Source organism: Falco naumanni, chromosome 5 (assembly GCF_017639655.2).
Source record: "Falco naumanni isolate bFalNau1 chromosome 5, bFalNau1.pat, whole genome shotgun sequence".
In the NCBI taxonomy this organism is placed as follows: Eukaryota; Metazoa; Chordata; class Aves; order Falconiformes; family Falconidae; genus Falco; species Falco naumanni.
In genome coordinates, this window is record NC_054058.1 from 71,592,193 (window position 1) to 71,605,239 (window position 13,047).

At 42.9% G+C, this 13,047-nt stretch overlaps 1 protein-coding gene across 4 annotated transcripts; it reads right to left on the reverse strand.

Annotated features, from left to right (window-relative positions):
• Nucleotides 1-691: 691 nt before the first annotated feature.
• SMKR1 (small lysine rich protein 1) lies at nucleotides 692-12,782 on the reverse strand. 4 transcript variants are annotated; one of them, XM_040594895.1, is made up of 4 exons: nucleotides 12,563-12,634; nucleotides 10,622-11,188; nucleotides 7,101-7,167; nucleotides 692-4,592 (listed from the first exon to the last, which is right to left on the reverse strand). In XM_040594895.1, the coding sequence occupies exons 3-4, from the start codon at nucleotides 7,110-7,112 to the stop codon at nucleotides 4,389-4,391; spliced, it is 216 nt and encodes a 71-aa protein (XP_040450829.1). In that variant the 5' UTR covers nucleotides 7,113-7,167; nucleotides 10,622-11,188; nucleotides 12,563-12,634; the 3' UTR covers nucleotides 692-4,388. The 4 variants fall into 4 exon arrangements, with proteins under 4 accessions (XP_040450829.1, XP_040450828.1, XP_040450830.1 ...); XM_040594894.1 differs by lacking the exon at nucleotides 10,622-11,188 and having other exon boundaries at nucleotides 12,563-12,641; XM_040594896.1 differs by lacking the exons at nucleotides 10,622-11,188; nucleotides 12,563-12,634 and adding an exon at nucleotides 7,566-9,330.
• Nucleotides 12,783-13,047: the final 265 nt, after the last annotated feature.

Sequence of the window (13,047 nt, forward strand, 5' to 3'; positions counted from 1 at the left end):
GTTGTAACCATGTGTTGTATTAAATGTTTTCCTCATTTTTCTTAAACATTTCTCTTTTAGTGCCAATTACGGCTAGAAGACAATTGGGAGAAATGCTGATACTAAGCCAGCCTTTTGCATAAAAAAATTTCACACTCAGTTTACTTTAGCTTAGTCATAAATATACCAGACCTTAACAGTAAAGAATAAAAAACCCCTTTGTTTCTCCTGAAGTGATATAGCAATAACCTAGAAGGAACACTTCAGACTGAAAGGGCCCTATTTTATTTTAAAATAACTAAATATTTCTTATCTTTAACAAAATTAAGTGCAGACTAAATCAAAAAAGCCAAGGAAAAAGGTATATTCTCCCAGGGATTCTCTTAGGACTAACCTATGATCTGAGACCGTCAGGGTGGGAGGGCCCTAAGCTTTCCCTAAGGGGACAGCAAAAGCATCTGCAAAAAGCAGGACTCCAGAATTCAATGAATACCTCCAGAAAGCTACTGGTATATTTCTATACTACTGGATAATTCTATAGTATATAACACGCTGGAATGTAACAAAACCATTCCAGTATCTGAAATGAAAGACATCAATACTTGCAAGTGCCATGGTACCTAGACCACATGTCTCAGAGAGCAACCGTTTCTGTAAGTTCCAGTATTTTGTTCCTTGTGGTCTTTTGTATAACAATTACTAGCAAAAGAGAGGGGGTGGGGGTGGGGGGGAAGACATGCCTTTTTAAAATAAACAGAAAGCTTGAAAGAGAGAGGCATGTAAGAAAGACAGTAAAATTGGGCTTTCTTTGTTCCTGGAGGACATCTGAAATGGCAGTGGGGAACCAAGACAGTGAAAAATGAGCAAATGAGACAGGAGTTAGCTTACTGAAAACTCTATTTGATTATTTACTTCTGCTGACACTAGTGAGTGCCAACATCTAATACACCTTTTGGATGAAAGTTTTTCTTCAAAAATATACCATATTAACCTCTTCATTATGGAGATACCATTTATAAGCAAAAAAAGTCCTCAGGTCTCCTCCCCTGAAGTTGGGAAATAACAGCCAGTGCATTTCTTAAAATAAGAAATGACACAAAAGGATTCATGCCACTTCTCAAGCTTTTCTTACGTATCATAAAGATCCACAGTGCTTTTCTTAATGTGAAAATAACGTTGCCAGGAGATGCAAGGTAATACAGAAATGCTGACTGAAGAGTAAAGCAGCTGATCACATACAGCTTGAAATACTCTAATACCAAATGTGGTGAATAATAACTTTTTAAAAAACTCTCGATATCTATATATATATCCACCACTTACATCACATAATAGTCCTGTGACTCTCCCCTCCCCGCCCCTGTGCCCCACCCACAAACATGCAATCAACATCCAGTGTATTTTTAACAGCTTTGGTACACAACTTCCTACAGGAAACATCCTGTACCCAAAGCAGCACACTGTGCTTGACTACTCAGTAACAGCAAAATGAGGGAAGTACTACACAAATGTGACTCGCTGCAAGACATAATGGACATAACGCCATGAAGTTCCCTTGCAGTGTGACCGTAAAACAAAGGGCCTCTCCAGCTTGCAGTTTCCCCTCAAAAGATTCTGTGTGGATTTGAGCAGAACAGGCTTTATTCATCATAAACTCAGCTTCTAAGTTCTGTGTCCCAGCAAGCAGAAAAGCCTGCCACAGAATCACACTCTTACAGGTTGTGATAAACCAGAAATATCAACAAGTGTCACGCCGCAGCAGGAGAGACTCCCTGTCAACTCATGTCCACTTAAGCCAGAGTCTTCCTTAGAAGCTAGAAGCAGAGCCTGCAGCACTCTTAAGCAACACATTCAAATAGAAAATCGAGCCATTTGAAGTCCAAACTTTTCTTTAGAGATGTCTGTTGGTCTTTATTACCACCAGGGATCCTGAATTACATGCAAAATTGAGATGGATCAAGGCATGAGAGAGGTAAAAGGGAAAAAGAAAGTGTGTTTCATTTTTCAGTTTGGGCTGATTGGAAGGGTTTTCTCATCTGTTGTCAAAGAAATGAATGGCAACTTTTCAGATACACTAGAAAGCAGAGTCTTTGTCCTTTGCACATTGCTGGTCACCTTTTGGTAAGTGCTCAACTGCGTCGTGCAGAAATCAGGTTGGTATTTTAAGAGAAAACATATAATGGTATTTCAGTATTTTTTCCAGTAATTTTGGCATACTAAAACTTTGCAAGTCTTTGTACTCTGGTCTATCACAGATGTAAAAATGGCTTTCCTTACTTGTAACCATTGTATCAGATCAGACCACTTGCCTGTCTTGTGTGGCACACTGTCTCCCTCACTGGCCAAGTAACAGTTGGTTCAGAGGAAACTGTGCACAAGGCTGCGATAGGTAGCTGGAGAATAAGTTGCCCAGAAGGAAGTTACTTCCCCAGACACCTGGTCTGCATGCAATTGCTTAAATTGGGTTCTTCAGCTTGGCAAGAGATTGTACTGCTCTTCAGCTGCTCCTGCAAACTGACCTTGGGACCCAAACTGACAGCGATAGGGGCTCCCTCCCGCGATGTTAGGCAGTTCCTACCTTAGTGCTCAGAAACACACGTTCCTTAAAGTTATGTGTAGTAAATGCATCATACAAAAAGTTTTTTTTATTTTAATTTGTTTTCAAATGTTTAGCTCAAGATCTTAAATACAGAGGTCACAAGAGATCTCTTGCTTTAGAATGTTGATACTTGGAGGAAATACTTACACTATACTTGGAAAAACTATTTGCTGTGACCAGAGACTTCCTGGTGGGTGATGGGGAAGCAAGAACATGAGTAAATGCTGAGGAAGACACATTGATGCATAACAGAACAAACTAGTACCGCAAACCACATCTCTGATTCATCAGAACATGCCAACTGCCAACTAATTAGCAAGAAAACACAATATCCACCATGATTTTCTTGACATGTAGATGAAACCAGTGGAATAGCGCAGTACATACATATGTACAGCTACATAACAACAGTAGCTGGCCTACAAGCAATGCTATGATTTTACCTGTCAAGGCATCTTCATAGAGGAACATTTTAGATGGAAAAGCTGCATAAGGCTTTATCAGTTTGGGCTGATCACATAATTGCCTGTTTTGTTACCCATAACATAAAGCTACCTGGAAGTCAAAAAGGTGCTGCACCTCCTGGAGTTTTAAGTCAGAAACAGCCTTGAGAGCCAGCTCGCTGCTCTGCCAGATCAGCATCACAGCTGTTCAGCCCCAAGACAGCAACTGAAATTCTGATGTGATACTTCCTGTGCACATCACAGTGCTGCACGGTTTAAAGAGCAGTCTTGCAGGCTCACAGTCCCTTGGGTATCCTAGAGAACTGGGAAATCTCCCCTCATAGTAGCTCTAACCCACTGCAGATTCTCTTTTCCCAACTCTTTCTCCAAGATTGCAGCCCTTTTGCATTCCTCCCCACCTCTCCACAGCCTCCATCAGTTCAGGACATATCCTTACCCCTCCCAGTCACTGCACTGCATCCTTCCAGTCAGTGTAAGGATCGAGAGAGATGTACAGCTTCACTCAACATGCTGCTTCACAATTTACCAAGATCGGCATTAAACACATGTGGAGGGAATGGAGTGAAAGAACTATGAACCGTAACACAAAGTTTGTGGTCTCTAGCCAGGATGTTGGGACTAAGGCAGATTCGTGTAAGGGAGACCTGGGGGGGGGGGGGGGGGGGGGGGGTTCATCATAACCTCTAACTGTGTGTAACAGCATCACTGATAACATCTAAGCCAAATCTCCAGATTTTAACTACAGCCAAAGGAGGGCCGGTGATTTGCTGGAGCTTCAAGCACTGCTTATCTGACCAAAGGTAGCCATTTAGTTTAGAACAAGGTGAATCACGCAGATACACAGATGGCATCACATGGCTCTTTGTTGACCCAGAGAGGGAGCGTTGGATGACTCTCAGGACAGATAAGCTGACATTATAGAAATCATACTTAACACTGTCAACCTTACCATGGTATCAAATTTCTGAGTTCAAGTTTCCACCAGTGCCAATTAAACCAGCTGGAGGTACACCAGCATATCAGGGAGCATGTCCCATCCATAAAAGAACGGCAGGGGTATGGGTAAAGCAAACTCCACTACAAACCCTCCAGACACAATGTTTTATTCCACACAGGGCTGGAGGGTGAAGGGCCACAGCTGAAATTACAATGGCACAGTGTCACTTACCATTTGTCACTCTGTGCTTGAGCTATAATAAGAGTCTCTTTGTATGGACACAACAGTGATTATGGCAAAATATTTGAGCTAACCACTGGAGAGGTCAGTACAAGTCTAATCTGCAAAAAAGTCTCTTCTTCACTGGGGAGCTTGATTTCACTAAGTCCTTTGCTTTCCAGCCATCCGGTTACTGTCCTTTCTTCCCCTTCTTTTTGGGAGAGCCAGGCCACGGAAAGCCCCGGAATGCCAGGCAGGCAGGGGCATTGTGACAGATGTAGTAAGCGTTGAGCATGGCAGCTGGGCTGAGGATATCCACTTCCTTCGCCATCTTCTTTCGTTTCTTCTTGGAGCTTTTGCCTTTGCCACGCTTGGGTTTGCTGCTTTTAACTGCCTGCAGAGAGAAAATGGCCAAAAAAACACTCAGTTCTGTGTCTTTATTGTCTCACTTCTGGGCAGAGGATCCCAAGACATCCCGGAACAGCTGTTTCATTGCATCTTAGTCTTGACTTGCAGTATTAGCTCAGAGCCCATGACTCTCTATTCCTGTACCCTGTGGTGATTTTTATGTGGACTCACAAGCATTAGTACACTTTCACCAAATCCGTATTTGCTCTGTAGGCTGTAAGAATCTTTAAAGTCACTAGACAGAGCTAATTAGTGTTCCCCTGTGCTTCTCTCTGGAGAAAAAAAAAAGTTTGTGCGCAATGGAAATTATACATCCTTTTCAACTGCATTTTTAAAATAATGCATTACAATACAATCTTGAAGTAAGCTAGGTCTATGTTCATCCACTACTGCATGTCTACTTGTGGCTGGGTCATAAACTAGAAAATCAGGTCTTCCTTCTTAAAGCTGCAGCCTTTTCAAGGCTCTGTGATACCATTGCCCTTCTACCATTAGCAGTAACACAAATGTAAGGACCAACTCTGCCATTCTGTATGTAGGAAGGTGTTGCCAAGACTCCCCAAAACCCTAGATCAGCCAAAAAAAATACTCCTGTTAACCCTAGTTGATTAGCACTTGTGCCTGAACACCCAGCCTCTGGCCTCTGAGAGGGATTTGCCAGAGTCTGATTCACTCCCTGGATTGTTTTCTCACCCATTCTGGCCACTCCTTGCAACAAGCCTGGAGCATGTCTACTTGGAAGACACTGCCTCCAGGCATCGAGCAACAGAAATGGTGTCAGGGACCCAGAAGGATCTTTCATTGCTGCTTTGTAGGCAGGAAAATGGTGAGAGTAAACAGAGCCAGAAGGTGGGCAGCTTCCCAGGAATGTTGATGCAGGGACAGCTAGTCCCAGAGAAAAGGCTGAATGGGAGTATTTACACATAAAGAGTGACTAAAAGTATGATCTCTGGTCTGATGCCAAGAGTACTTTCAGTACATACCAAGTCACTTTATGCATCTGCCCATCTATTTCTGTTGTTTGCCTGGTTTTGCATACTGTAATTACATGGATCCAAGCACTTCATTAGTAAGAGTCAGCACAGATACAGCCAGAAAGGTCACGTGTAACTATCAGTTGGGCATAAACTAGGGGAAAGCAGTATATGTAGCATATTTTTCATGGTATCAGTTCTAAAGAGCCCCTTTACAGCTCAGTACTGTTCAGTGCAAAAAAAGCCAAACATTTGTTCTCTGGGGTATGAGAACAGTCAGGGATACAACCTTCAGAATCAGCCAAGACTAATGTGAAGAAATATGTTTGGGTAAAGAAAAAGGGAAAAAAAAAAGTGTCAGTATTTTTATATAAAACATACAGAACCACTATCCACAGAAGGAAAAAATCAGACAGAAAATAAAGCATGCAAGCTGCAGCTGACAGCAGATTGTTTCCTAAACCTCCAGTCATGCAGATTGCAAACTACTTGAACTCAGACATATATTAGAGAAGGTGACAAGCCTTTTTTGCAGACCTTAATTGGATATAATTTTTAGAATACTTTGTGCTGGAATGTGCACACTTCAGAGAAGGTGCTTATGTCAGTTTTTTCAGCCAGTTACCTGAATCACACTCCCTGTTACACACTCCCAGCAGGGTCTGTGACAGATTTTGTGAGGATGATTGGGTTCCTGGTCAGAATTTGGCCTGTTCCTTAATAAAATGTAAAAAAAAAAAACCCAACAACCCAAAAAACCCGAGAGAGAGAGAAGTCCAGAGGTCCTTATAGGTAAAGGCAAACTGTTGGCTAAATCTGCAGTGAGAAAGAGGGACTGCCTTTCATCTAGAGCAGCCTGTTTCCACTGTCCCCCTGCAGCAGATACCTCTGACCTCCAGGCTTTAAATGTTCTCAATAATTGCCAGCAACTGTCTTGTCTTCTGTTTCCCATCTCTCATGAAATGGGGCATCAGTAAGCTGCAGCCTGCAGTCAGCTCACACATTCGAGCACAACCAAGAGCAGCGGTTCCCAAAGCACAGAAAGCTAACAAGCTACGTAACACTTTGTGTGTGTATGTGCTCATACAGCAGTGCTGAAGCCAACGCCTCACACACCAGCTGAGGAGCCCAGGATTTCTTATGCATTTATCAGGCAACCAGAGGACATGATGCAAATTTTTTTCAGTGCGTATAGGCAGGACTCTTACAAATCAGTCTTCCTACCCTGATCTCTTCTGAGTTTTTAAACTACAGCCCAGCATGACATCCAAACACTCTTCAAAAGTACTGGGAGATCCATATTTGTGCAGCATTTTCATTCACCTACATGCAGTAAGATTTGAGGCTTTATAGGATGTGTGCAAAGTTTTACAGCCCATACCCATGAAAAGCAAGAAAAGCTAAAAGTCAGAATCAGGTGCATACTTGCACAAAAAGTAAATTTGGTCAGGTCAGTTTATACCCTGCAGCTTAACTTTATTTCCTTAAAAAGTGGTATCAATACTCCAGAAGAGTCAAACCTGTATTGCCATGTTGAAGTCTTTTTACAGAGCAGTGGGACTCCACATCAAGCCCTGGAGATGGACCCTGCAACACACAGTAACGCAGTGGGTAACGCACTCTGCAAAGCACTAGTATCATTCCTCTCTAAACTTTAAAGGGGGGAAAAAAAAAGTTAAAATGAGTTCCTTGCAAAAACAGGTGGACACGTATCATAGCTAAAAGCATTTCTTTGTAGACAATCACCTGTGAAGTCACCTAGTAACTGCCTGAGTCGAGGACTCCGAGCTTTTCAGCAAAGCCCTTGAGATTCACCCCAGCAGTGCACGCCTAGGCAGGGGGAAGAGGAGGGCCTGAACCCCAGCCCGGTGCCGGCCACCTGCAGAAGGCACTTGCTCAGCCCCACGCCCACGACAGCGCTGCCAGGCTGCTCCAGCCCCCCTCACCCACCGGCCCCGTCCCGCGGCCCACCGGCAGGACCTTACCTCCCCGCCTCCACAGCACCCTGCCCCCTCCTCCCCTTTGGCACGGGCAGAAGGAACGAAGTCGGGGGGAGAGCCTCCTCCGCGCGGGAAGACAAGTTCTCCACAGCCTTTGCCCCGCCGCCGCCGGGGGGTGAGAGGCAGCCGGCTGACTCACAGAGACACAGCGCTCCAGAAATAAAAACACAACGCTGAAGCGCAGCCCCTGCTCTGCCTGCAGCGGGAGCGGGACCACCAGGCGCAGCCTCCCCCATCTACCTCCCGCGCCCCGTTGCCATGGCACCCACGCCGCCTCCCCGGCCCACGCACGCGCAGTGGAAGGCGGGAAGCGGGGTGGGGTGGAGCCGCGCGCCGCTAGCGGCCGTAGCGGTAGCAGCGGCCGCGTCAGGAAAAGGGCGGGAAAAGCTTTTCCGGCGCTGAGGGGAGCTGCCGCCGCCGCCCCGCCCTCCGCGCTCAGAGGGAGCCGGGCGAGAAACAAAGCACAAAGACGCTGCTCCACCCACAGCCTAAAGTACTAGCAAAATGTCAGTGGGGTGAGGGGAAGGGAGAAAAAAAAACAGAACACCAAACCACAACAACTTGTAGCTGAGAGGAGGAGAGAAGAAAGTTGTGCTTTTCAAAGTTATAGGGAAGACTGGCGTTCAGTAGACTGTCTAATGAGTATTCACGTTATTTGTGGGCAAAAAGCATCGGGTTGGGAAAAAGCTTCGGCTTCCCGCCCTTGTTGAGGGAGGAGCAGACCGCGCCCTCACCCTCTCAGCTATTGCAGTGTGAAAATCGGGGGGCGCTCTTTGTTTAACCAACTGACCCAGCGTCCTTTACCACAGAAACAACAGAAAAAGCTCTTCTTTTGCCTCCTTGGAGAGCCACAGTGTCGCACAGCAGGCACCAAAAATTATGCGTGAGTTTTGTAAGTTCGAAATCCCCATATAGGTATTAAAAATTACGCTGAGACCCAAGGGAAGCAATGGAGGTGGATGGGTCGGAGGGAGGAGCAGACAGCTGAAGGGTTCATTCCAGTGTTCTGCACCTTTTTTAGGCAGCATTTTTTTCACAGCCAAGATACTAGTGCTCATAAATACACTTTTTAAAAAAATTTGGAGGAAGGATGGGAGACCAGTGTCTCTTCTGTGTCCCTCAGCAGCAGGCTTTCACTTGTAAAGTGCTAAAAATCGAAAAGTACAAGTGAAAAATATCAGTAGGAGCTGAATTGCCTCATAGGAAAAAAATACTTCACAATTTCACTGTTGCCAAACCCCAACATATTAATGAGTCTGCCTAGATCGTGCATTTATTTTTCTCTCAAACACTAACCACTCTAAATCTGTTCTCTGGTACATAAACCCATAGGATGCACTTTATCATGTTTTAAAGCTCTTATTTGAAATCTTGACAGGTAGGAGCTTAGAGGGTTTTTTATTTTAGTGTGATTTCTTAAAGAAATGGGGCTTTTACTGGCATACAGGCTGCCCATCAACCCATCTGCAGTAACTTTGGAGCTGGTTGGCTGATTCCAACCAATACTGATGCAGAAGTAAGAGTTCAAATACATGAATTCTCTATGCATTTCATGAAAATCATCAGCTGCACAGTGTGGGAGGGAGACACTATTAATGTCTCTGTTGAGGAAATGTTAACGCAGCTCAGCCTGTCCCAAGGCTGTTTGGCAGGAGCATGTGCTGACATTGCAGGGGGGGGGGGACGGGGCAGTATTTAAAGGCAGTGTGACATGAACCAACCTGTAGGAAGACAGCTTTTTTTTTTTTTTTTTTTTTTTTTTTTTTTTTTTTTTTTTAGAACTATTAATTTAACAAAACAAGGTTTCTCTTCATTTTGGGAACCAGAGGCTATAAAAGAAGTTTCATATATCAGAAATGCTCATCATTTTAATACAATGGTAAGTAGTAAAGGCCAACATGACATTTCATTTTTTAAAATCCACTTCTGGGAATAGAGATGCCTTTACTTTTTAGTTTGCCTATTGGACATAACAGCTGTCCAGCCTTTGTTTTCTCCCCTGGTGTGAAGTTTGTACATATTATAGTCTGCTATGTACAGACATTTAAATAAATCAGCATTGGAAGGGACTGTGTGTAGAGGGCTGTAAATCTCATTTACAAAGACATCCAACCATCTTTCCCACTCTCCGCCTCTTCCTGGCGGCTACAGATATTGTTGGGTTTATTACAAACACAAATTTCCATCTCACAGAATTAATAATGATTAACAAGCATTCAGCTGTTGCTTTGGACACTGTGAAGTGATGTGGTAGTTAGAAGGTATGCAGACTCTAAAGAAGTTTTTCTAATACTAGTAGTTGAGTGGACATACTTGCCTATGAATGTACAAGTACTGAAGGAGGACAGAACTACTCTGTAGTGGTGGAAATGTTGGCAGGGGTGGTATTTCAGTATGAAAATAGAAGTGGATATAGAGAACGAGCCAGACCAGTGACTGAGTGGAGTAAAAAGCAGTTTAATGAAGAATGATCAGAAGAACTCCCAGAAATGAAAACAAAATAAGAGAACAACAAAGAAAACAAGAACCTAATAAGACATGAATATAAATAAAAGTACTGGTGAAAGAAAGGAAGAAGGCGGTCAGGAGGAAATTATTGAAGGAAAATAATTATCACTGCTTGAAGACTAGATGTCAAAAAAAAGCTAAATGACAGGAATGAGTGCAACAGCAAAATGCAGCGGGTGACTAGAGGAGGAGCTCAGGAATAGAGGAAGCAAAGAGCAAAGGCACTCCTTAGCAAAATAGAGGTCTAATTATTATCTCTTTTATCAAGAGGGAAAGTTGAGCCAGGAGTGCAGGTTGGATGCAGAAATGAGACCAGGAAACTTTGGAAATAATATCAGCTGGGTCATCACCCAGCGTCGTGGCTGAGTGTGGGTGTCGTCAGGGAGCAAGATGCTGCTGAGGAGGATGTTTTGAAAAGCAATTTAGAAATATAGAATGGAAACCATTAGACCTATTTACCTTGAGCTGAAAGGGATTGAGTTAATGGAAAACATAATTTTATCTTTCCAAAGTAATGTGTTTGAGTGCCTGACCTGTGAATGCTTGAATGCTGTTCCTGTGAATACGATGCAGGCCTCTTTCTGAATCCAGTGGAAAAAACTTCTCTGTTGTAATCGGGACATGTTACATGTTTTCAAGAACAAGTGGTAAGACATTCAGTGTAGAAAATATACATCTCCAATTCTTTTCCTTGTCGTGGATATTTTGTTTCCTCTGGAAAATACCAGCCTTTTCTCTATTGCGACTGTTCTCTGTTGCCACGAGAGGGATCCAGGAGAATGTGCTCTTCAGAAGGAATTGCTTTCTGATCAGTGAGGAATATCGAATTTCACTGAGGCTAATGAGCACGTTATCTCTCTTCTACTCAGACTAAATGATGGAGCAGTTGAACTTCTTTGTATTTAGTGGTGAAAGAAAATGAAGGATACTGTTACCCTGTCTCATAGGCCATTTTCAGGGCAATGCAGAGGAAGAATTGTAGAAGTTCCTTGCCATTTGAAAAGGTACAGCACCTTAGTCTCTGGTTAGTCCAGGCAAAGATGTAGTTTGCGTCTTGTTTTCAGTGTCTAAGCTCCTATTCTTCCTTTTCTCTCCTGTCTCTAAGAGGCCACAGGCAGCTGAATCAGTTAGCTATTTGAGATTAAAGTAGCCCGGCCAGAAGAACAGTTACTGCTGAGGAAAATCTCAGAGGAAGCCTCATGCCTGATTAGAAGGAGCCAAAGACAGTGAAAGAAGCAAAAGATCAAGAGGGAATAGGGAAAGGCTTGGTAGCATAGCTCAGAAAGAAGGTCTGCAGATTTTCTGAGCAAAACACTTTTGAATGCATCTTGGGATGGATAATGAAAGAAATAATGAAAGAAAATTTTTTTACTGTGTTCAGGGAAGAATGATATTGTGTAATTTTTATTAACAAACCACATGGTGTAAAAGAAGCAATCATAATTATACTCATTATCTCCTTTTAGCAAACACAAGTGTCAAGAGACAACATTATACTCACTATTGAGGCTAAAAAGAAGTAACAGTAGTGACAAATATGTCTGAAATATTAGAATAAGGAGACAAAAGTTAGCCTGTGCAGTCAACTGTTGTATTTTGTAAAGATGCTTGGACTTGGCTACAAAACAAGTTACGCATGTGAGGCTTTTGATAAATAATTAAGGTAAGTTTCTGCAAACTACCAGTAGTTTCCCTCATAAAGTCATGGCTGTAGCTACAACTGGATAAATAAAGAGTGCTTTAGCTATGACAGCTGTCATGCCAGGACATCTCAGTATCATTACTTTTATGGAAATATTCTCATAAGAGAAAGGATATTTAGGTTATGGTCATTTTCACAGAGAGAAAAAAAAATGTATATGCAGAGGCAGGGGACCACATCCAGACAGACAATCCAATGACTACTGAGAAGTGTGTGGTGGTAGAAACATAATATCTTAAGTTCACTACTTCAACAAATTGATAATATCTTTTTTTTTTTTAACAAGTTGTTTTAACAAACTGTGGAAATAATGAAAAGCCAGTGTCATACAGATTCACATCCTTTCCCTGCAGTGCTTTCCCTCTTGTCTTTTCCCAGCACTAACCGTGAGCCTTCCCTATGTCCTGCAGAACAGAATTCCTCTTTCCCTGACCCCATCATCTGCCAGGCACACACAGATCCATCAGCCATTACACAAGTGTGAAACACGGGCTGCTTTCTGCCAGCCCAAATGGATAATGGCTGAACTCCCCCTGTCTTTGCCTTGGTTGGTGAGATAATAGAGTTGCTGCCAACTTTCCCAACTCTGAAAGGAACTTCATATCTTTGAGGCCTTTTATCCTTCAAATTTTCATGAAATTAGCTAACCAGTTGGAAAGTTGCCTATAGAGGACTGAGAAACTAATAGTGTGATTGCATGTGCCTTACATCCCTAGGAAAGAAGGCTAAAAATAGAAGAATCTGTACTGAAGTACTGAAGAAAATGACTTACCGACGGTGAAACTTGCAGCAACCACCTGTAGGCTGAAAAAAGGAAAGATCTGCATATACCAGTTAGAGTAGGAACTGAGAACACACGAGCATTCCTGGAATCAACAGTCATGTTTGGGGTAAGATAACAGATGTTCCTTCAGCTGTACAGAAACCACCAGAAACTTTGTTCTGAAACTTTTTTGCTATACGTCAAAATTATTATTCCACAGCTGCTGTTTCCTAGCTCTTTTGAGATTCTTTTAAGAAGAAAATCCTCACCATGAAGCAAAGTTTTAAACTGCTACCTGCTTGCAGTTTGAGGAATGCAATAGGAGGATGAAGTCTTTTCTAGTACTGTTAGAGAAGCAACGCATAGGACTGTCCGAAGTACTGGTAACGGAGTTTGCTAGAGGGGCCTCAGTTAATATGTTGCTCAAACACCTTGAGGGAAAGTCTTTGGAGTATTACATTGTTTGAATTTCCCACATCTGTCTGTAAGTGGAA